The 25591-nt window shown below is 37.1% G+C and overlaps 1 protein-coding gene across 2 annotated transcripts in view; it reads right to left on the reverse strand.

The window, feature by feature from the left end:
* NELL2 (neural EGFL like 2) overlaps positions 1–25591 on the reverse strand; it is a 310243-nt gene that overhangs the window by 165452 nt on the left and 119200 nt on the right. For both annotated transcript variants that reach the window (XM_045587932.1, XM_036457537.2), the window contains exons 11-12: positions 11540–11631; positions 8059–8161 (exon numbers count right to left, since the gene is read on the reverse strand). In XM_045587932.1, coding sequence (XP_045443888.1) covers positions 8059–8161; positions 11540–11631 — 195 coding nt within the window. The remainder of the gene's footprint in view (positions 1–8058; positions 8162–11539; positions 11632–25591) is intronic.

Genomic DNA, 25591 nt, shown 5'->3' on the forward strand with positions numbered 1-25591 from the left:
AAGAAAATTTTTATGAATTACAAAGATTTCACAAATTCCAGAGTCTTTATGTGAAGAAAAATGGAAAATTTTATAAACAGTGACACCAATCATGTGCAATTTCTGAGGATCTCCTTTTCCTGTGTGAATCCCTTGTTCAAAAATAATCTGAGATGCTGAAATGAAAAGCTTGAACACTAGAATTCATACTTAATGGCAATTACATGATTATACATCATTCAAACACATTTCAAATTGCCGGATGCATAAGTTATCTCTCTCGTTTTACATTGTCTAATGAATGACAATTTCAGTTCATGTATAAAAGATTAGAAGAATATATTGCATGTAACTAGAATAAACTCACCTGCCCATAGCCAAGACTTTTACCTAAGCAAATCATGAAGGTGGAAATTCTAAACTGGTTCACCTTATCCGTAATCAAATGACCATAAAACGCTGTGGTTCAGTAAAAGGGTCATACAGCCAACAGGTATATCTGGTACAGCAAAAAGGTTGCTGTGCATTCTGATTAGTTGGTATCCATAAGGACTGCTATGAATATCCCCCCAAATTAAAACATATCCCTAAAGATGACCCCCCCAAAAAAACACACAGTAATCCCCCTTTATCCTGGGAGACATATTTTCAAAGACACCCCAGTTGATGACTGAATCCACAGAATAGTATCAAACCCTATACATCATATATGTTTTTCCCTTATATAACACACCCATGATGAAGTTTAATTCAAAAATTAGGTACTGTAAGGGATTAACAAAAACAACAACAAATAGAACAATTATAGCATATACTGTAATAAAAGTTATGTGAATGGCTTTGGGGCCATTATTAAGTAAAATAAAGGTTACTTGAACACAAGCACACCAATATCAGGTTTGTTGATCTGATAACCAAGACAGCAATCAAGTGACTAACAGGCGGGTAATGTGTACAGTAATGTGTGTGTGTACGCACGCGCACACATGCACTATACAAAGGGTGGGATCCCTGTCCCAGGCAGGATGCAGCAGGGTGGACTGAGATTTTATCATGCTACATAAAACGTTGTGCAATTTAAAACTTACTAGTATGAATTGCTTATTTTTCGACTTTCCCATTTAATTTTTTGGATTGCTGTTGATCACAGGTAACCTAAACCATGGATAAGGAGGTACTACTGTATACAGTGAATCACAGCATTGAAACCTCTTGACAAGATTCTTCACAATATAAATTCTCACGATTAAAACATTTAGAAGTAAAAAGCTCATTTTTAAGAGGGGAATAAATTTTGTAGGGTCTTTTTATTTATTACCTTCTTCTTTGAATACTTAAATTGAAACCATTTTTCTTACAATGTGTTCCATTGCCTTTTTATAATGCCTAAGGGGGAATTATTTCAACTAAAAAAGTCATCTCTATTCTCTATCCAAATAGCTCAGCATATCATCAACCTAAAATGAAAAGGCTCCAAGAAATAACTTCATATTTATTTTAAATTAAAAGAAAGTCACACACACACACACACACACACACACACACACACACACACACAAAACAAACCAACCAACAAAAACTGCCCCACTCCTTTAGATAACACAAAATATTAGGAGACCACCTTCCAACACAGTGCTAAACTGTGCATACTTTTACTGCAATGTCTCAAATAACTTTAGAGGCCTTGGACTAAGAACAGGTGCAGTTCCTAATATATTTAGATTTTTATCTCATAGTTTATATTTTTTCAAAACTATATTTCCATTTCTGACTTTGCTGCATTTTCTCTTCTCCTATATTTCAGATTCTACCCAATCTATTACAAACCATTCCTGTTCTGCGGAAGTAATGGCAAGACCCTTCATCTCAGCATCAAATATTGTGCACATGCTCATTATGCAATGTCTAATTGCTACAAATAACAACTATAAGGTAACAACTATAAGTGTGATGCTACTTTCACTGTTAGGTTTAGTTAGGGAGTACTTTAGTTTTTATCAGATAGTGTATGTTTTGTTTTGTTTTGTTTGTTTTTATTAATCCAGAGACTTGAAAACTGAAAATTTCATCAATAATATTCAAATTTACCCTAGACAATGTAAGATAGCTACTTTGATTTATTCTCTCAACAAATAAATTCACTGAATATGTATTTAACTTCAGCAAGGAAAAGAGAGATAGAAACATTAATGATGAGAGAGAATCACTGATTGGCTGCCTCCTGTACAGCAACTTGGACATGTGCCCCTGACCAGAATCAAACCCAGGACCTCTCAATCCACAGGCCAACACTTTATTAACTGAGTCAGAAAAACCTGAATTTACTTGTTATCTGTGTCAATTAGCCATGTAAGTTAATTAACCTTCCTAAAACCTTCAATTTTTCTCACCTGTAAAATTAGGATAATATCTATCTCACAAAAATGTAAGGTTCAAATGAGGTCATCTATGTAAAAGCATCTATGTAAAATACCATAATAGTATGGTATTTGTTAATAATTAAAGCAATTAGAATATTGCTAATAAGCCATAAAACAAATCTGTTGAGATATATATCACAGAAGAAAATTCAAATATTAGTTCTGAATGGATAGATCAATAATATAATACAATCTAGCCTTTCTTTCATTGTTCCTTTGAATTTCAACCTCAAAGATAGCAATTTTTTCTATTCCTTTTGTGAGCTTTTCAAATGAAGTTCTGTGTCTTTTGTTAAATGTACTTTTATGAAATATTAGCATGCATTTCTGTGTAACTGGATACGAAAGGAAGGGTGAATATGAAAGACTATAAGAACAATATAGATAAAGGTTATCTACACTAATAAAAGAGAAGGATGCAAGTTGATCCTACCTTCACAATGCCCACCAGCCAATCAGGAGTGAGTATGCAAATTAACACAACAAAGATGGTGGGCAGGTGTTCCTCACTGCCCCAACCACTCCAGGCCTCTGGGCAGCATGGGAATGCAGGAAGGCAGCTCTGAACTGGAGTGAAATGGTAGCTCCAGGCTGGAGCAAAGGCAGTGCCAGCATCAAGGAAAAGGAAGGCCCATTCTTGAACTAATCTTCATGCATTGGGCCTCTAGTACTTAATAATCAGGAGAAAGATAATCCACTGATTTTGAAGTGAAAATTTGTTGGCATTGCCTACAGGCATCTATTCCTCCTTTTTGGAAAATAAGAAGAAGCTAGTCATACTCTGGATGAACCTGTGAGCTCATAAAAATATGGCCTCTGCTGCCCCACAGGAGAAGGCATTCCTCGGGCCGGGAAACAGTAATTTCTCTAGGTCTGGGCACAATCCATTCCAGGCTAATAAAGACAGAGGAAACTCAATTCTAGGTCTTTGTTCAACACATGAAAATATTGAATTTTGTTCTGCTTACCTAAGAATGGTAATGATGTGGGCCTGAGAATGTCAGGGGTCTACCTGAGAACACAAAGAGCCTAAAGATAAAGCCACCTCAGAGGAGACAGACTGAGAGATGCATCTAGGGAAAGGGGTGGGATTTGCAATCTGATTCAAGCTGCTTACTGGGGCTATATGTTCCATTGTTGGCTTAAGTCAGTTGGATTGGGTGTTCTATCTTTTGCACCTCAAAGAATACAAACTTATTTAGGTATTGTTTGCAAGACAATGGATAATCCTGATTTTTCCCAGTTTGATTCATATGCATGGATGAAGTGTTGTGTGTGTGTGTGTGTGTGTGTGTGTGTGGTGTGTTTAACTTAAATTTTATTTTTCAATTATAGTACATTCAATATTCTTGTATTCATTTCATGTGTATAGCATTGCGGTTAGAAAAATCATATATTTTAGAAAGTGATCCCCCTGATATTTCCAATACCCACCTGGCACCATACATAATTATTACAATATTATTTACCACATTCCCTATGCTGTACTTTACACTCCTGTGGCTATATTGTAACTATCAATTTGTACTTTTAATCTCTTCACTTTTTTTTAATCCAGTCCCTCAATTCCCTTCCCCTCTGGCAACCATCAGTCTGCTCTATGTTGGGTGAACATTTTTTGAAAGTACTAATAGCAATGGATTTATTTTAATGTGTATAAGAAACACATGAATCGAATAACAAATAATCCTATTATTTCATGGATACCATTTCTTAGGAATGAACTAAAGTTTTAAATAATGACTAATAAAAGATATAAAACACTATATGCTATTAGTAACATAAAGATAATAAGAATCCTAAAGGTATAATTGAATAATGTGGGAAACTGAGTTATCCAGAAGTTGGGAGAGAACAATCTATATCCGCTCAGCCTTCTGCATGCCAATGCCCCTACTACTTATAAGTCACAATGAAGTAAATGCCAACTTAAAGTGGGGTATCCAATAAAAAGCATGTGGTAGTGTTGCACATAAAGAAAGGGGCTGCTAAAGGAGGAAAAGAAAAATGCAGGTATGAAAATTTTCACAAGTAAGTCACAGTCCTGAATCAAGACTGCACTGCTTCTGAGACACTACTATAGATGAGAGCCAATTGCATGGTACCGAGAAAACATCCTTGGCTAGATTTGGAGCCTCATTTCAGTGCACAGCTTGGCTTCCAGTCACTGGCAGAGCCTGGTGGGCAGGTCAACACTTCAATCTCCTGCTCTGCCCTCAGGGAATACTGACTAACTTGCTGAACAACTTTCTCAGGTGTGAGCACAGCATCTTTAGCACTAGGCAGGAAGACCCGGAAACCGAAGGCCAAGTTTATTACAAATGAATTTGTCACAGTGTAAGTGTAGGAGTTAGCTCAAAATGTAAGCCTAGAGAACTTATCTTTTTTTTTTTTAGTTTAAAGTCAGAGAATGCCAGGAGAATTCATTTGGTTATATATTTGAAGTCAGAAATAGAAGCAACCTTCATTATAAATTGCACTAAATGTTTCAAGAAGGGCTAATGTGTCCAATTTCAGTTTCAGTATTATCTAAGCCAGTGGTTCTTAATTTTGGCTGCTTAAGAGAATTTATCAGATTTTTTTTTTTAATGGTGATACCAAGTTTCCATTTTATCTCTATTACATAAGAATCTCAGGTGGTGGGGGTATATTGGTAGGTCAGAAAATATTTTGTCACTGTGTTTGGAGTGTGCTCTGTAAACACATTAATTTTTAAAACTATGAACAATTTAAATATAACAAATTTTTAAAACATTTAATCACCTTTATTTATTTATTTTTTGTTTGTGTTTTTTTTAAAAATATATTTTTATTGATTTTGTACAGAGAGGAAGGGAGAGAGATAGAGAGCTAGAAACATTGTTGAGAGAGAGTCATCGATCAGCTGCCTCCTGCACACCCCCCACTGGGGATATGCCTGCAACCAAGGTACATGCCCTTGACCGGAATTGAACCCGGGACCCTTCAGTACCCAAGCCGAAGCTCTATCCATTGAGCCAAACTGGTCTCGGCTGTTTGTTTGTTTTTGTTTGTTTATTTTTGTTCATCCTCACCCGAGGATATCTTTCCATTGATTTTTAGAGAGAATGGAAGAGAGAGGGAAAGACAGAGAGAAACATTGATGTGGGAGAAACACATCAATTTGTTGCCTCCTGCAGGAGCCCTAACTAGGGCTTAGGCTGATAAGCCCTTGACCGGAATCGAACCTAGGACCCTTTGGTCCTCAGGCTGATGCTCTATCCATTGAGCCAACTGGCTAGGGCTAAATATAACAATTTTTGTAGCTGTTTTTCATTTTCTAACTTGCTTTTCGTAATTTTATATCATGGCTCTTTTAAAAAGAAATGGGTGTACTGGAGCTTCTCTTGACATCTCAAAGGCCCTATCTCAGGTTCTTATTCAAATGTAGTCCTAGCCCATGTTGACTAACTTTTATACTCTTTACCTCTCTAATATCTGAGTAGCTCCTCCCCACTGCCAGTGGATTAAAGGTAGTCACACAATTTCAGCACTCCTATCATGGCTAGCTCTCTTCTGCCTCCTCTTAACCCTGGGCTGTCCTATGACTATGCTGACCAATGAAATGTGGTAGAAGTGCTGCTCTTTCAATTCTAGACCTAGTCAACAGTCACCATTTAAGAAGTCTGACTACGACCCTACTGGAGAGACCACAGGGAGAAGTCCTGAGATCATGTGGGAGGGAAAGAGTTCTGGCTGTGCCCAGCCTTCCCATCATCACTACTGACATGCTCAGCATGTAGTGAGGCATCTAGAATCTTCCACCCCAGCCCAGCTTCCAGCTGAGGCACCCCAGTGAACAGAATGTGGGGCAGAGGAATGTCCTGGCCAAACCCTCTCTGAAGTGCTGACCAACAACATTGTGAGATATACTAAAATGGGTGTTTGTTTTAAGCAACTGAACTTTGGGGCCACTTTGTTATGCAGCAATAGGTAAGTCCGCGAATGTGGTCCCACAGACCAGTAGTAACATCACCCAGGAGCTTATTACAGATGCAGATTCTTGGGCTCAACCCCAGACCTACAGGTCACGATCTGCATGTTAATAACATCCCTAGCTTATTTACATGTACGTTTCAGCTTTTAAAGCACTGGGATACCTCCCTATAACTGTCCAGTTCCCAAACCAAGTGGCTGGAATGAGCGCTCTTGATTGAAATCAAATTCCACATGTGCTCTGTGCAAGGCACCAGTTCGGTGCTGGAAGGGTGAAACCTCCAATGGCCCGTCCTGTTTGTCCATTTGGTTACAGTCCTTCTTGGCAGTGTTCCTTCATTCCTCAGAGCTACCCTAAAAGCTCCCTGAAGGGCAATGCAAGTCTTAAACAACTTTGAAATTCTCAAAGAACCATTCACAGAACTGAGGTTTTAAAACTCATAATTGAATGGATGGAGGAAGGAAGTAAAAAGAAAAAACTGTACCACCACGCTAGAAATGGAAAAGAGTATTTTATGTCCATTTTTAATAGATTGGTTAAAAGAAAACAAAATGGCATATTACTTTTTACTTATTTCTATTTAAGCTTTCCTTTGCATTAGCATAAAGGCCATTATCAATCAAGTGTTAATAGGTCATTTAGAGCAGTTAGCTATGTAGTGTCAACTATAGGAATTATTAACACCAACTATATCCAATATTAAGTTTTAGGCATTAAGGATATAGAGGTGAATATAAAGACCCAGCCCTGCCCTCAAGGTGCATAGCCCAATGAAGGAAATGGATTCACAAATGAATAATTTCAAGATAATACAATAAGGTACATATAATTTCATAATTGGTAGGAATCATAAAAAGTTCCATATAATCAATCCATTCATTTAATACTGAAATTTACTGTAGAATATCTAGTGTAAGAATCATTAGTGATGGGAACTCTCTTCCTCCTAAGGTGTCCCAGTACATATCTGAATAGCTTACAATTCATTTTCTTATATTGAACTAAAAATCCAAATCCCTTGTATTTATCAGCCCTAGGCCATTTGTCACAGAAGCAATGCAAAACATGTCTGATGGCCTCTCTGTCCTTGGTGGTTTAGGAGCCTACGAGTGAAGAGATTGGAAATGATAAGAGAGGGACCTGAAGTAAGCAGATGGGAATCATGGTACATCAGTTACCAGTATAAGAACAAACTGAAGAGAAGCAAGCAAATATACAAACATAAAATAAGTCAGCATTGGTGTGTACATTTCCTCAGAAGTGTCATACTGGATTAGACCAGGGCACAGAGGCAGGTGCACAGATCGAGAGCCTAAGAAGGGGAATGACCGGATTCATATCTCCTGAGAATGAATGCCTAGAATATTTTCTGGCACATATTTTGTATTCAAAAATAATTTCTTAAAGAGATGAGTAAATCAATGTCTTAGTACAGTTCTAGCAATCAAAGTATATAAAATCCTTCTGAAGGAGAAACCAAAATACAAAATATTTTTCTGATAAATGTAGAAAGCACTCTGATTTTATTTATTACTGTAATAACTAGCTCATGGCCATCTACTGTGTGCCAAATCAGGAATGCATTTAGAGAAATATAACTAATATTTAGAAATAACTTGCTTATAAGAATGTTTCTTTCAGGTTAAAAAGGCCTCATAGGGTGACACATACACATAAACCTGCTTTACAAAAAAATCGTCTTACCTTTACAAACTTTGCAGCAGCTGTGAGACAAGGTGATTTGCTGAGACTCTGGACAATCCAGAGCTGGACAGCCTGCACTCTCAACCAGCTTCATGGTCTGCTCCTGTTAGACAACAGAAAATAAATGCTTAGGACTCTGAGAAGCTTTCAGGTCTAGTACCTGAAAGGGCTCTTCTGACATAAAACTACAATTTTCATTCTGAGAACCTCTGCATAGGCCACAGGCTCATGAACGATCTTAAATTACAAAGGGGGAAAGTCTTTGAAATGGACTATCAGCACTTGGAAAGCACTTTAAAATGGACACTGCCATCATGCCTACAAGATGCCAAACGTGATAATTTTTCAGGGTAATCCTGAAAAGTTCCACTGGTTTTACAACACATTTGCACATCCAGATGACAATGTGGCAAAGACACAGCTTGAATTAGATCAACAGCTCACTGGAAAAATAAATAAGTAAAAACTGAGCTTTTTAACATTCTCATTTTAACATTTTCTAAGCTGTTGCAAGGAGATTCTCACAGGTGACTCTGTAGAGGAATATTGATGGTCTCCCAACAAAACTATAAGGGGAATGGCCGGATTCATATCTCATAGAATATTTCCTGGCACATATTTGGTATTCAAAAAAAATTTCTTAAAGAGATGAGTAAATCAATGTCTTATTACAATTCTAGCAATCAAAGTATATAAAATCCTTCTGAAGGAGAAACCAAAATACAAAATATTTTTCTGATAAATGTATTAGCCCTGCTTTCAAAGCAAACATTTGGTTTCTATACTGCCAATCTCTAACTTCTGAAGAACCAGGTCATTCACTATGCTATATTATGCTCACAGGTACATAAGTAATAGAATAACTATTGGAACTTGCAGGCTTCCATTTCATGTTGCTCAATATACTAGATGTTTAGTTATCATTTCTGTAAGAACTGCTTTTATGGGAGAAGTACTCATTTCAACATCTCCCTCTTCCCAGTTTATATATAAAAAAAGACCTTCAACTCATAATCTCTTATCAAGAGAGTGGCAAACCCATGCCCTGGCTGGTTTGGCTCAGTGGATAGAGCATCAACCTGTGGACTCAAGGGTCCCAGGTTCGATTCTGGTCAAGGGCATATACCCAGTAGAAAGTGTGCAGTCAATAGATGTTTCTCTTTCATTGATGTTTCTAACTCTCTATCCTTTTCCCTTCCTCTCTGTAAAAAAATCAATAAAATATATATATTTTTTAAAAGTGGCAGGCCCAGCCAATGTGGCTCAGCAGATGAGCATCAACCTATGAATCAGGAGTTCACAGTTAGATTACTTTCCTCTCCGAAATCAATAAAAAATATTTTTTTAAAAGAAAGTGGCAGGACATGTATATACAGTGGAGTCAAATGCTAGTCTTCCTTTGACTTGACAGCAATATCCATTCTGGTAATGTTATTTCCAAAGCCACAGTGTTTTTCTGTGTTACCCATACTCCCAGGACACATTTTCAAGGCCACAAAACTGACAGCAAAGGAACAAAGAAGGATTAGATTTGACAGCCCAGAAAATGGAAGCATAAGAGAGCTGCCAATTACGTAGAGGGGTAAATACAAAAGCTGAGGGACCTGAGGGAAAAGAAACAATGGAAGTCCTTTACTGTTCAGAATTTAGTCAAGTACTGCAAAAGCTGGTGATAATCTGGGATAGATGTGCTGTATAATCAATAGCCACCAGCTCCATACAGCTCCTGAACACTGCAAATGCACTAAAATACACACAAGATTTTGAAAACTTAGCATGACTCATTAAGATTGCTATATATATTACATGTTAAAATAATATTTTGATATATGAAGTTAAATGTGGAAAATATAGAAAAATTAGCCTAATAAAAATTACATTTGTTGTTCCTATCATATTTCTATTGAATAGCACAGCATTAGAGGATAGGAAATTGTGCCTTTTTTTGAGCAAATAAAATATTTACTGAGCACCCAGAGTTGTCTATAGAGACTTCTCACTAAACCAATTTAAAATTAAAGCATTTTATAGCTATTTTAAAATCAACTATCCCAGTAAATTTCTAAACCACGATGATCAGTATTAGGAAAGACAATGGTCAGATAAAAAGAACCTTCAGGCGCCCTGGAGAATTTTAAATTTAGAGCTGATATTTTAACGTTAGAGTTTACCATTAGAAACCAGCTGACAAACATTTTCCACTTCCTTAAAGTGACTTTTCTCTGATTCTGTTTTCTCAATTTGGAGTAACTAGATTTCCCTCTAATTCTTACACATGTGGTGGGACCCACTCCACTCAAACCAGCACTGGTATAGGCATGCTGACAGAAAACGAGGCCATCTTGAAATACAGTGAAGTAATTCATGCTAACAGTGTTCCTATGCCTCAGCTGCCACTCAAAGAAGACCCCGTTCAAAACCAAAGGAGCAGCTAGAATACTGTACAATGAGCCTGAAGAAAGCAGAGCTTTCATATTCTAGAAATAAAATCCGTTACAGTCTTGCCTCATTATGTCTCCTCTTTGCTTATCCCAAAAGTCGTTCAACTTAAGATGCCTGAACTATGTAGTTGGCTTTTTTCATATTCAATTATCTTGGCGAAATTCTTAGGATTTTCCTTTCTCCAATATTTAAAATTCATAAATGTTTGCAGTTTATTGGTTTTGCCAGCATGGTAAATCACTTAACTTAATTTTCTACATAACCTATACATACTAAATCATCCCCAAAATTCATGTATGGGAGGCATTTAAAAGGGAAAAATTCAAATTCAAATAGAAATGAAACCCTAAAGCAGAAACTTTATATATAAAGTTTCCCTTCAGGTAGAATGTGGCTTGAAATATGTATTGTCAAGAAATATAACATTATAGTTTATACAAGGCAAATATGAAGAGTGTTCTGAAACACTGTTAGTTTTTTAATTAGCAGATCAAGAAGCAGAGTTAAAAGAATCGAATTTGCTTCAGAAGCATACTTCAAGAGGCCAAGGCAGTACATTTAAAAATAATTCCCCTTCAAATCTTGTAAGATGTTCCTCCCAAAAGGATTAAGATTAATATCAGCCTCATCTCCATCTAACAGTTAATTCTTTTTAGGTAATTTTTATGTTTTGTTTTTAATTGGATTGGGTGATATTGCTCACAAGGGTCAAAATCACAAGTGACAAGGGGCTGTCTATCTTTAGCTACATTTTCTTCAAAACAGAAAACAAGGAGCTGATTTGAATTCAGAAAATAGAAGATAACTTCATAAAACTTTAATTTGACAAAACAGTATTTTATATATTGGTAAAAAATATTTTACAACTATTAATTTACATGTTTGCAAAATAATGAGAATTTTGATATATTTGAACTCTATATCTTAAAATTTTCCCTTTGATGTTTTAAAGGTATCACAAGGGTGAGGTTTTAATAAAACATTGACTGTGTTTGTACAGCTGGAAGAGTTTTGAAAAACTCATGAAAAGTTTTCTTACCTTGCACTCATAGAGAACACACACTCCAGATGAGGAATAGATTGTATGTCTTTCTCCTTCAAAGTAGGTTCGCCCTTGAAATTGGCATATTGCTTTGGAAGGAAAAAAATACATATATGTTTATTTTTTATTTTTCATTAAGAAAAATAGTTTCCAAGTGTTCAGATTATTCTGCAACAATAGTTTTCTGTTCTCCTGCCTTTTCATGGTGTTTGAGCAACTATAAACCTAAATTCCATGTTACCATCATGCTCTTTGAGTTTAGAGAGTAAAATAAGCTACAGAAAGGGTAAGTGGCAACAGCAAGTCAGAATTAGACTCTGAGAAAGGAGTGTCAATATACAGACTCTAAGCCAGTTATCTGCTGCTAGATGATGTCTCACATAGGGGGATATTAAGCAGGTACATAGGGTGGCTCTAAATGAAGGTCAGCACATATATGATGAAAGTTCATTTTTTATATTCCACTAGAGGCTCGGTACAAGAAACTCATGCACAGGGGTGGGGAGTGTCCCTCAGCCCAGCCTGTACCCTCTCCAATCTGGGACCCCTCAAGGGATGTCCGACTGCCCGTTTAGATCCAATCTGGCCTAAATGGGCAGATGGACATTCCTCTCACGATCCAGGACTGCTGGCTCCCAACTGTTTGCCTGCCTGCCTTCCTGATTGCCCCTAACTGCTTCTGTCTGCCTAACCAATCCCCTGTCAGCCTGATTGATGCCTAACTGCTCCTCTGCCAACCCTATTGCCCCTAACTCCCCTCCCCTACTGGCCAGGTCACCCCCAACTTCCCTCCTCTGCCGGCCTGGTCACCCCTAACTGCCTTCTCTGCAGTCTCGATTGCCCCCAACCATCCTCCCCTGCAGGCCTGGTCTCCCCCAGATGTCCTCCTCTGCTGGCCTGGTCACCCCTAACTGCCCTCCCCTGCTGGCATGATTGCCCACAACTGGCCTCCCCTGCAGGTTATCTTGTGTCCACACAGGGACAGCCATCCTTTGTGTTGGAGTGACGGTCAATTTGCATATTACTCTTTTATTATATAGGATTATAGAACTTTCGAACAGAAAATTCAAAAGAAGCTGAATTAATTTCAGCACATGCGTGTAAATGCCATGTCATGGGTTGGTATTATTTTGTGTTTAAGTATATATGGGTTAAGGCACCCTATTTAGGATGTTGAATCTGGGCCTGCCCTGCTTCCATCACAATTAAATGCAATTTTGGAAGAGAACTTCACATTTGATGGGGAAAGCATGAATTTAATTAGTGAAAATGCATAGAAAGTGCCTAATAATTGCTTGAGACTTTCAAAACATTTACTTAAAATTCATACAAGTATTTAGCCAAGGGAAATCGTGTGCTTGTTTTGAAAGGAATGCTTCACACTACCCAGATTGACTCCTCACCGTGACCGAGGCAGATTTTCCCTGAAGCCACTGAGGCTTATCCTTCAGTATCAGTCTCTGGCTTAGACGCCCTTCTAAGGCTCTGAACTAACTTTTGTTTTCATAATTTTGTGGGTTTTATTTTTTTCTGAAAGGCTGGGACTCAGCATCGTAGAGGGTTGGAAGCCCTACAACACCTCCATCACCTCAAGCTCACTACTTCAAAAGACCAGTAGAAATAATGGCAGGAAAAGATTCAACAGTCTGTTAGGCCTATGTACAAAATTCAATGTTCACTTTTAACTACATGAATTTTACAAAGTCGGTGTGTATGTTTCCTTTAAATTTCATTGGAAAACTAGAAAAAAAACATTTTTTATCTTCGGAATTTATATATTCCCATGACTTTGAAAGTATCAAGTTGCACAGAATAATTGTTAATAAAGAAATGAGATGTACTTTCTATTAATAATATTAAATATATATATGGTTGTACTACAAATATTCATAATTAAAGCATAAACCAACTTTCACCTTTGCTGAAAAATTAACTGATAATTTATGCACACTAACATAATGGAAAGCATGCATATTTTTTAAATGTCATCTTAAAACCAATATCCTTACTCAGCTTTTACTAATAATTCCACTATATAATATGTATCAGTGGCGAATTGATGTTAAAATTTTGGAGCGCGCTGGAGAAGAATACAACTCACATGCATAAGTTATACTACTTAAAAACTGGCTGAAGCTTGCTCACTCATGAATATTCAAAATAAAACTACAGATTTGTCAGCTGCATACTATCTGTCATGTGAATAAATAGCATGTGCATTTACTTAATGAACCTGATTATACAATATATCACTCCAACATGTAATTTTTAAGTGTGCTTTCTTTCTCTTTTCTTATGAGATTCAGTAACCTCAAAATGCCAAGCTCTGGCATGTGTTCAATTACACTTAATAAGTAGCACATTTTATGATAATGAGAACAAATAAAACTTCTGTACTCCCATTCAGTACCTGCCATTCAAAGATTTCTAAGACTATTTATGACTTGATAACTGCAGCCTAATTAAGTCCAAGGGTATGTTGAAGGAAAACACGGATGCTCCAAGCCTTTCTCCAAGCAAAGAGGAAAAGAAGCCCTGTAAAAAACACAAGGGTACATTCTCCTCATACAAAGGCTTATGATAATTTAATACTCAAGCAGAGCAGATGGACCGTCTGTTCTAAACTCTTAATTCAAAAGATTCAAATAGGCAACTTGTGGGACGATAGGGTACCAAATGGAGCTTGGCAGAGGGCGGAAGCACAAAAACAAATGAGATCACAATTGCTTCATATCCTTCCAAGCCATGGGGACAAACAGGGTGAACGTGGCTCAGAGAGAACCCAAAGTGAACTCAGAAAATCTATCATCTTTCCTAAAAATACTACAAAAAAATCTTGAAAATGCCACTAGATGGCCTTAAGACTTAGGATTAGATTGAAGGGACAAAAGTCATATTTATTTATTAATACATTTAACAGACATGTACTGAGCTCCCACTATAGGTTGGTAGTCTGCTGGGTTCTAGGATTCCCAAATGAATGATAAATAGTTAAATAAGTGCCTTTTATGTACTTCATATATGTTTTACTTTGATTTTAGGAAAATTTAAAAGAAATGCAGACTTATTATTATTGTTATTACTTCAAGAGAATAATAACAATTATTAACAATAATTATGAGATTAATAACAATAATAATAATTTATTGGGGGGAAAGATGAATAAGACTAATTCAGGCCCTCACTATGTAGTAGGACAGACTGGTATTATACATACACAACTAACTACAATGAACGCCAAAGCCAAACTGAAGTGCTATGATTGAGAAACTCATAAATTATAATGTTAGCATGGGAAACTGTGTAGTGTGACCTTCTAAGAAGGGACAACTAGCTAAGGTTGAGGAAACAAATAAAAGCTAGTGCAGCCAGACTCTGGCAAGTGGGAAGTCATCTTCACCCTATGGCTAAGAACAGGGAAAGGAAATGGTTTTACTGGATAGGAAATGGTGAGGCAGTTTCGAAGGAGAGGCTGCTGAGTGAGAGCGTAATCATAAGACACTAAGCTACTGCCAAAAACACAGGCTGGTGCAGCGAAGGAGCAGGCAACAGATGTGGCCAACTCTCTCTCCTCCCGCTCCTCCTGCCTTCCAAGCCGTCCATTGGCAAACCCTATCCAATGCCAGCTGGCAGGGAGACCAGGTGATGCCGTCTGCAGAAATCTGGCTCCTGGGGCACGGACCTGGGAAGAGAAGGAGAGAGCACCCTGGGAGTGAGAGAAGAATAACCAGCACAGGTGGCTGTCATAGAAATTCACTTGAAAGCATGACGGGAGGTCAGGTTTACAAGAATAGGTGGTTTTGAAGGACATGAGAGAGTGCATCACAGAACAAATACATTTTAAGAGAGAAAAAAATTTTGAGACACTAAAAAACTGCAAATCCACCATCAGGAAGAATCCAGAGATTTTCAAAATGAGGTCCATAGATACACCAAAGACAAGAGGAAGGAACTGAGAGAGAGCAAGTGTTCAAACAGGAAGGAATTCAGAGTAGACCTACTACCTGATTTTAACCAAGGCTCCTGCAAGTATAAGGAATGAAGCCTGAGAAATAATAATCACAGACTAATAATCACATGGCTACCACAATGGCTACAAGATAGCCTCTAGAATTCCCTAATGGAAACTTACTTGCCTGCTGACCTTTTCCTAGTAGAGTATAAAGCAAGAGTGGGGAACATCCAGCCTGCAGGCCAAAAAGTCCTGCAAAATCGTTTGATCTGATCCTGCCAAGGCATTAGGGGTGAGTTAATTAAATGTTTGACCAAGTATAGCAAGCTCATTTTTAAATAGTTAACTTTGTATGGTCTGCAAATCCTATTTAATAAAAGCCTAATATGCTAAGTGTCTAGTCATCCAGTCGTGCATTAAACCAATCAAAGCATAATATGCCAATGATATGTTAAGGCTGTTCAACCGCTCGCTATGATGTGCACTGACCACCAGGGGGCAGACACTCTGACCAGTAGGTTAGCTTGCTTTTGGGGTTCAGCAGATGGAGACTGAGTGAGATGGGCCAGACGTGCCTAGGAGCCCTCCCGTGGTCCCTCCCGCAGTCTCCCCCGGCTGGTCAAACTCCCATATTTTTATCTCAGAAAGGGAGAGGGAGAGAGAAATAGAAACATCAATAATGACAGAGAATCATTGATCAGCTGCCTCTGCATGACCCCCCCCCATACCGGGACCGAGCCCACAACCTGGGCATGTGCCTTTGACCAGAATTGAACCCAGGACCCTTCAGTCCACAGGCCTACTGAGCCAAACTGGCTAAGGTGGTATTAGAGATCTTTTGATTGTTTAAGCCATCTGTAAAGGACAGAATTGTATTTAGTAATAGCATTTATATGGTAATCTTTGACATCTTAATTTCTTCTGGGAGAGCTCTTAAACATCCCAGGTACAATTGTAGTTATTTCATTCTGAGCCAGCATGATATTTGAGAGTTATTGATACTCAAATCAAAGCTGTTGGATGAGAAAATATCTCATTAACTGAGATATATTATACTTTAGCTTTTAAAAATGCACAAAAATGCATTCACAAGGGAGGCTAAAATTCTGTGAAGTTAAACAAAAAAGCAATCTAAAAGTGTTCTGATATTATTAAAAGATTCCACATAACTGTGCTGCATTTATCCAGCCCATAACCTTTTTTGTAATATGGACTCACCTGGAGTTGACTGTTAACAATTTGGTTGTAATAAAAAGTCTTGAGCTCCCACAGCTATAAATTAATTTTTCCCTCTCCTACAATGCTTACATCTCTTTTAGGGCACTCAACACATTTTCCTTTTCTCTAGGTAGTTGTACACTTTTTTTAATCTTCCCACATAAGAACAGGGACAGCGGCCGTCTTATCTCCGGATCTGACATAGCACCTGGCACTGGCGCTGAGTAATGAACTCTAAAGGTTTGTCGCATTTTTTATTTTTTAAGTTCTCTTCCAGCATCCTGTTTGATAAAAAGTCTGAAAACAATTCATCTGCACCTCTCTGAAATTCACATTTTCCTTTAAATATGGCCTTATCCTTTGATCTTGCCTCTCATGATAAAGGTTCTCTAAATTGGGTCTCCCAGAAATACTTTGCCCTTTTGGTAACCTGGCAGCTTACTTTCCACTGCAGTGGAGCGGAAGCGCCTGAAATGTGAGCAGGTGTGTCTATTGGTGGGGAGGGGGAAGGAGAGAAGGAAGAGTAGCTGACTACCATTATGGCAGTAACTTGCTAACAAGAATAAGCAGAGTGCATGAACTACGGAGACAGGCTTGGACCATTTGATCACAAAGACTTCTTCCTCCATATGAAACCAATTTTTTGAAGTCGGTGCTATTGTAAAGTGATCAGAGTTTCAGATTATTTAAATAATACACAAATTCATTCATCAACATAAGTCGCTTCCTTTAACAAGAATCACATTCATTTGGAGGGGAATGTCGTTGTTTGCAAAACTAATATTAGAGTTTAGGAATTGAGATCATGAAAGTAGATGCACAACTTTCTTTTCTCATTTTTTTATATAGCATGTCCTTGGGCTTCTGAAGGACCTACCCACGAGTGCTTTTCCTAGGGGATCTTAATTTAGGTCAGTAGCCTATTCTTCCAAAAAGAGAAGTGGCCCTGAAACACCATAAGTCTAGAAATCTAGCAGAAGTGAGGGGTTAGGAGGCAAACGACAAAAATAACTTTCAGAACAGAACAAAAGCAAAAAATTTCTAACAGCCTGTCCAGATCAGCCTCTGGTTCCAGGGACTATATATCCTGGGAAAACAAGAACTGGATGTTCAAAGGCTATGAGCAGAAAGGCTAAGTTTACTACTATAGCTACAAGGAAGAAGGATCCAAATTTAACTTATCCGTTTAAATTGCAACTAAGTATATTCTGAAATGCTTTTCATTTAGCTACCTTTCCATCATTGGCTTTAGTGTTGATCCTGGCTTAGATAGCACAGAATGATGTCTCTAAAATAGACACGGTAATCAACTCATTGAATCTCCTGGGGATACGAAAAATAAATTTAATAAGTGGAGGTAGAGATTTGGAAAACAACATAGTATTCATGTTCATACATGAACACCATTGCCGGTGACAGGACATGAACACAACACAAAGTGACAGGTTTTATCACTGTAAAAGAAAACATAACATGCAATATAATAAGGAAATGTTCACATGTTGTCAGTTTCAAAGCCAGGGCTAGAATTCATCTGACAGTCTTTCCATGTATCTTTCTTCACCACTAAAAATCCGATGAACTCAGGCAAAACTTGAACACCTAATCTTTGGGTTAATTTTGTGGAACATTTTCCAAAATAGCTGGCACCTTTTAGACACATCTCCCCCCCCCCCCCCCCAATATTACAGTGAAGGAGATATTGAGCAAAGAAGTGTTTTCTCAATTGTAAATCATGATTTTTCTCATTGTAAACCACACATTCGTGCTCAATTAAGACCTAACAAGTAAAGACCCTGAAACCGTGATTGCACTGGTTTAAAACAGCCTCTGATGTTTGGGCAAAACAAAGGGGGGAAGAATTTGGGGGGAGGGAGGTTGCTCACTCAGGAGGACATATTCTAAATGCAGTTTCCTAAGAAGTATATGACTAATTCCTTGCATTATGTCACACATCTGAGCTAAAGGAAGAGAAGCAGCACAGGTTAAAGGGAGCCAGATCCATGGAGAACAAGACACGTAGAAGGCACCGCACACCAAGGACAGAGGAGGGCAGAAGGAGCAGCAGGGAATGGACAATTTTTAAAATGTGGTTGAGAAGGAGCAAGAGAAAGGCAAGCACAGAGCAAAATAATTTCCTAAAGACTTGCAGCGAAAGCAGCAACATCTGATGAAAATGAGAAACACTAATGATAACCTTCTGTCCGCCAGCCACTGTCCTGGGACTGTGCCTGCTGCCTTCGAGGATAATTCAGCCTAGCTCAGGAAACATGAACACAAGATCAACAAGCCACAGCCATCTCAGAAGCAGGGTTGAAACAGAGAGGAAAGCAAAGTCTTGCAAGGGTGGGATGGGAAAGGCATCAAGATGAGGAGCATTTGAAAATGGGCACTGAAGGAGCAATGCTCTATGATTTGAATGAGAGAAAGATGACTCATGATATATTCAGATAACAGAATCAGAAACGTACTTAGTGCCTGATCCTAATGAACATCTAGTCAGGATTCCTGTATAAACTGGAACTGATTTATTTCTATCCAATGTATATGCTCCCAACCTATTGGACTAACAGTTCTCAACTGTGGATTCATATTGCAAGAACTTGAAGGACGTGTAAAACTCTACCCCCCAGTTGCAAGCCAGATAAATTAATAAGATTCCTGAGGGTGGGACCTGAGTCTCTATTTTTAAAAGGTGTCCAGGTACAGCTAAGCTTGAAAAGTATTTTACTGTGCAGGGAACTAAGAAAAAAAGAAAAATATAATTATCATTTGAATGGAGACAATAACATAGATACTCAGTAGAAGCCTTTTTATCCTGTTTACTGAAGAGATATTTGACCCATTGCTTGAAAAAAATCAGTTAGAGAAATCATAGACAGCAATAAATATGTACCATAAACATTTTAATTTAAAACACAACTCACATACATTCAACAATGTTTGGAAGTAGAACACTTTTCTTTAATGCAGATTCTTGTGCTTCACTGGACTTGATTAAATAAATAAAACTTACAATGTGTTGTCTACAATTTCTAATGTTTTGTTTTTTATTTAAGCAATCTGAAGAGGGATTGTTCTAATACTGTTTTCTTCCACAACATTTTACCACTGTCTTAATGACATCTAATTCAAGAACATAGATATTTAGCAGTTTGAGTTTATCAGCTTTCCTCAAAGCACTCAATTTTTATTTCATTTTTAAAAAGTATTTCTTTTCACACTCACAGAGTTAGAGAGAGAAAAGTCATGGACACTATGAGACTGGAGATTGAAACTCATTAAATATAGCTGTGTTGTATTTTGGAACAAAATATTTGTTAAAATACATCACTTTTTTCTATTTTCAAATGATTTTCCCTCTGTGGAGCCAATTAAGTAAAATTTTCTACTGCTATACTAAATAAAACATTGAGGTTACAATGTTAAACACATTAAGTGTGGAAATTAAGAATTAAACTAACCCAAACTTAACATTTCTCATAGTAATCAGTCAAAATTTGATCACATTCCCTCCAAAAGTCTCCAGAATTAAGAAGTGAAAGGGCTTCCCTTAATCTTTCTTACCTTCAAAGATACTATCATATAAATTGCTCTGTTTCTCCTCACCTCCATTTATAAAGAAGACAATTAAGAAAGTGTTCATTCTCATCTTCTCAATAAGTACTGAGTAGCTACTCCTAGCCATACACTGCACCCAGCACTGGGATCACAGTGAAGCATCCATCTTACATAAAAACTGCTGTTTAAAATTTTAACCCTGCTATTTTGGCTTCTGTAAATGCTTGTTTGCTTGAATAATAAGGAAAAATAACACTACTCCCATTCCAGGGAGGCCATATACTATGCCCCAGACTGAGTTGTCAGTGCTAACATCAGGTCAGGCCTTAAGATATGGTCTCATGGCCCCTTCCCAGCATGAATGCCTTCTTTCTCAGAAGGCCCGGAAGTCTCATTCCAAATTTGGGAGACAAAGAGCTAGAAAAAGTATAAATAGAAAAGTTTTCCTCCATGTTGGAGGGCTCAGAATTTGAAAGACACACTTTTCTCTGGGCGTGCGCATAATTATAATTAAAATGTAACTCCCTTTCTCTAAGCAAGGCTTGGTTTTTCTTCAGTCTTCTATAACAACAGCAGTGAACAAGTAGTTATGGACCACACCCTCACAGAATCTACAATATAAAGGAGGATTCAAGGAAAACCTACCAGGCAAATAAACAATAATTGCAGTTAACACTAAGTAAAGAAAACAGGCAAAAATCTGAGTACTGCATAACTCAGAGGACATTTTAGATTTGATCTGGGAACACTTTGGGTTGGTCAGGGCCTATCTATCTGAGATGAAATTTTAGTGAGACCAAAGCTAAGAGGAGCTAATATGAAAAAAATGATGGGGGGGGGGGGGTGGACTTCAAGAAGAGGTGGAAATCAGTGTGGCTTAATTTTATGATCCATTTTAAATATGTAGATTGGTGTTTTTATGAGTTCCAGAAAATTCTCAGCCATCTTCCTCCCCTCTCATTTTGGGACTTGCATTTAAACATCCTCCTACCCTTTCCTGTCTTCTTCTTCCATTTCAGTATCTTCTTTCTTTAAAAAATAAAAATCTTTTTCTGACCCCTGGATAATTTCTCATGACTTATTTTTCAGCTCACTAATTCTCTCTGTATCTCTGCCTACTCTGCATTTTAATTCATCAGTTGAGGCTATATTTCCACTTATTATATTTTCATTTCTAGAGTTTCGTTCCTTTTTTTCAAATTAGCTATTTTATGTTTTCTGATTGCCTGAAGATGAACCCAGACTTATCTTATTATTTCTTCAAATATAATAAGCAGACTTGTACTGTATTAAGTATTGCTCCATTTTAATATGGCATCTTTACTGTCTGTCCTTTTTGTTTGTTTCAGGCTTCATGTCCTGGCAATACAAACTTTTAGAAGTTCAATTTGTTGTGATGAGGGCTATCTTATATATTTGTTGGGCTTTTATTTCTGCCCTCTTTCAATGCTAAGACCACCGCCAACCCCCTAAAAATAAAAAAAAGGGGGAAAGCTCAAATTTTCCAAGAATGAACACAATTCCTCACAGCAAAGATAGCTCCACTGATGATTTATTTCAATGTGCCCTCTTCTTTGGGTTTCTCTTCATATTTGGTCTGGTAATAGCTTGCCACTTTATTCAACTTTTTGATGTCTAAATGTTTTTAAAATATTTTTATTCTCCTTTCTTACTTTCAGAAAAGGTTGATTCAAATAACTTAGTCTTCCTTTAACCAGGATAGAACATTCCATTATCAGCTTTCATCATTTGTGTGTGTGTATTTACTCTCATCTTTTTAATTGATTAAAAATAGAATAGTATATATGCTCTGCTGAACACTGATGTTCAGATTAATCCTATATAATAAAAGCTTAATATGCAAATCAACTGAACAGTAGGCTGGTCAGTGGAGGAGTGGAGATGGCGTGTAGTTGGAACCAGGCCAGCCAAGGTGGGTGCCAGTGGGCAGAGGGAGGAGATGGAGATTGGAGGCAGCATATGTTTATTTAAAGTAATAAAAAATTTCCCTAATTTGTTAAAATTTTATGTATTTAAATTCTATTACAAAGTAAATATCCTCATACTTATGTACTCACTGACCAGTATACTGTCATGTTTTATTTTTAATGCCATAATTAACTACCTATAATTATAAGGTTATTTTCAGCTATTCAAACTTTTATCAAAACACTTATAGCTAACAATATTTTCTTTATTCAATAAAAATAATATATAAAAAATTCTAAATAGATACCCAATAGTCTACCAACAATAGTTATTATCTAATATTTCAGAGTGATGTTGTTGTTTTTTTAACATCCCAGTCACTTTTTTTTTTTTTTTTGTATTTTATTTTACTCTGTTTCCATGTGTGGTTGTTAAATATCTGTTTCCTTGGTTATGCATAATTGCTCAGAATACAGCAGTATTGGCCATTGTGATAATTGGATCAATCAAACAGTGTCAGCCAGCACACAGTTAGTTCACAATCAATAACTACTTATAATAACAAAACACTTGTTTTGTTATCTCATTGCTAAAATTATGCCTCTTTAATAGATAGACTCGGTATTTATTTAACCATTCCTTCCATATTCCTTTCCAATTTTTCATACAGGACATCTCTAAAGATATTGGTAGTTATGTTAATTCCAAATCACCTCTTTTCCTGTAATTGTTTTTTTGGCACATATTTTTTATTGCTCTGCAATAATTTTCCATGATAAATACATGATCCAGCACTTACAGATCTTTGCTACTTGACTGTTTGACAATTTTGATCGACCTCAGTCATTAAAGGAGTATCAGCCCACAGATTTTTATACATTTCACTGATTTTTATACATGGGTTTTGCTCTTTATTAATTGCAGATTGTCACTTAATTTTTAAAGTAAGTCTTCCTCTATATCTCTGCATATCCTCCCTCCGTATCCAAACAGATAAAATTTTTGTTCTCCATGCCCTCATGACACAATTAAAACCCAGATACAAATGAGGACAAAAAGGACAAAAGGATGGCTACAAAGAAACGTGTTACCCACTACAAGCTAACAAGATAAAAATATAGACCAGCTGCAGAGGGACTCAATAGTAAAGTTATAGGAACTAGCTGCTACTGTTCAAGGAAAACCTTATAGCAAATCTGATTTATTCAAATATATTCTCCTTTGGGAAATCTTCTGTGAATCCCCCAAATGAGACAGTTTTCCTCTAGTCTATCAATCCACAGCACTTTTTATAGATCTATACCATGGCATCCAGCACATTATACTGTACTGTAATCTATCTCTTTTCTCTGAACTGTAAAGTTACTATGAAAAACTAGTATTGTGTTTACATCTCAAGCATCCAAATCAAACCATGAGATGAAAAATATAAACAACGGCCCATGCACTTTTCCCAAAAAAAATGTTTTCAGAAAAGAATAATGACTATTCTCTAAGTATCTAAATTATATAAAATATGAACTTCCAAGAACATGTACAAATATCAAATTAGAATTTGTTTGGTAAAAATGGCTTGTAGTGGTCCTGGGGGTTGACTCAGTGTTGACCACTGATGGCCCACAGGACAAACCCAATTGCTACTCATTTCTATGCAGCATGGGAACTAAGAATAGCAGACTTCACATATTTAAATGGCTGGTGAAAACATGAAAACAAGAATAATATATTATGACATATAAAACTTGCATGAATTTTAAATATTAGTGTCAATAAACATGATTTTATTGTAATACAGCCTTGCTAGCTGTTTACATATTGTTTATGGCTATTTTCATCCTACAAAGACATAGTTTAATAGCTACAAAAGAGAACATGTCACCTGCAAAACCAAAAATAGTTACTGTCTGGCCTTTTATGCAAGATAGTTTTCCTATCATTATTCTATCCAAGTTATTAGTCTAAATTAAACATGGTAACACAATTGCCTTTGCTAACGATAAGTTCAGCATTAAGCATAGACCTAATTTTGGTCAATGAGAAATGAGGGGAACCTATATGAAGAAACTTCTGGGGAAAAATGTCTTGCCCTTAAGAATGATGTACATAGAGCCAATGCTTCCTTTACCCTCCTGGCTGTAACTTTTGGAATTGTTATAGTCACCTTACTATGATCCTGCTGATCAAGCCAACATGCAAAGGATGAGAGGAAAAAAATCAGCAAAGAGAAGCAGAGATGAAAACCTAGCATACCTTCCCTGAGTTGCCTTGTCTATCAAATGAACATGAGCTAAATATTCTTTATTATTAGAGTTAGTTTCTTCTGTACAGTTACCAGTTGGCATGCAGGTATCCCTCTGCAGTACTAAGGGAAAGTCTCAAATTCACACATGCCTGTTTTCTGCTTGTGCCTTAGAATTTCAGAGAGAGGCAGGATATAGTAAATGAGGCAGGCAACATGTGTCATGGCCATAGCAAATGGACAAGAGATCAAAACTCTGATCCAGGGCTGATGTGGATAATTTAGACATCTACCCAAAAAGCTCAAAAATGTTTATTTGCAAAGATATGTGTCCCTCTATATTCATGGCAGCATTATTTATGGTGTCCAAGAGATGGAAAAAACCGAAATGGTACATATATGCAATAGAATACTACTCATCCATGAGAAAATATGAAATATAGCCATTTGGGACAGCATAGATGGACCTTGAGAACATTATGCAAAGCAAAATGCAAAGCAAAATAAATCAGAAAAAGCTCAGAACCATATGGCTTCACTCAGATGTGTGATATCAAACTGAAACTCGCAGATACAGACAACAGTATGGTGACTCCCAGAGGGAAGTGGGAGCAGCGATAGTACAGGATAAAAGGGGCGAAATAATATATGGTTACGAAAATGATTTGACTTTGGGTGGTGGGCACACATTGCACTATACAGATCATGTATCATAGAAATGTGCACTTCAAATTTATATGGTCTTAACCTATGTTACCCCAATAAAATTGTTTTTAAATTATAGCAATAATAATAGCTAACACTTGTATAGAGCTTATTATGTGCCAGGCAATGTTTCAGAGTAATATATATATATATATATATATATATATATATATATATATATACACACACACACACACACACACACACACACACATATATATATATATGTGTGTGTGTGTGTGTGTGTGTGTGTGTATATATATATATACACATACACACACACACACACACACACACACACGCACACACGTATTAGAGGCCCGGTGCACAAAATTCATGCATTGGGGGGTGTCCCCTCAGCCAAGCGTGCACCCTCTCTAATCTGAGACACCTCGAGGGATGCCAGGGATCAGCCTAAACTGGCAGTCAGACATCCCTCTCAGAA

This window comes from Pipistrellus kuhlii, unplaced genomic scaffold, assembly GCF_014108245.1.
Source record: "Pipistrellus kuhlii isolate mPipKuh1 unplaced genomic scaffold, mPipKuh1.p scaffold_m20_p_3, whole genome shotgun sequence".
Classification (NCBI taxonomy): domain Eukaryota; kingdom Metazoa; phylum Chordata; class Mammalia; order Chiroptera; family Vespertilionidae; genus Pipistrellus; species Pipistrellus kuhlii.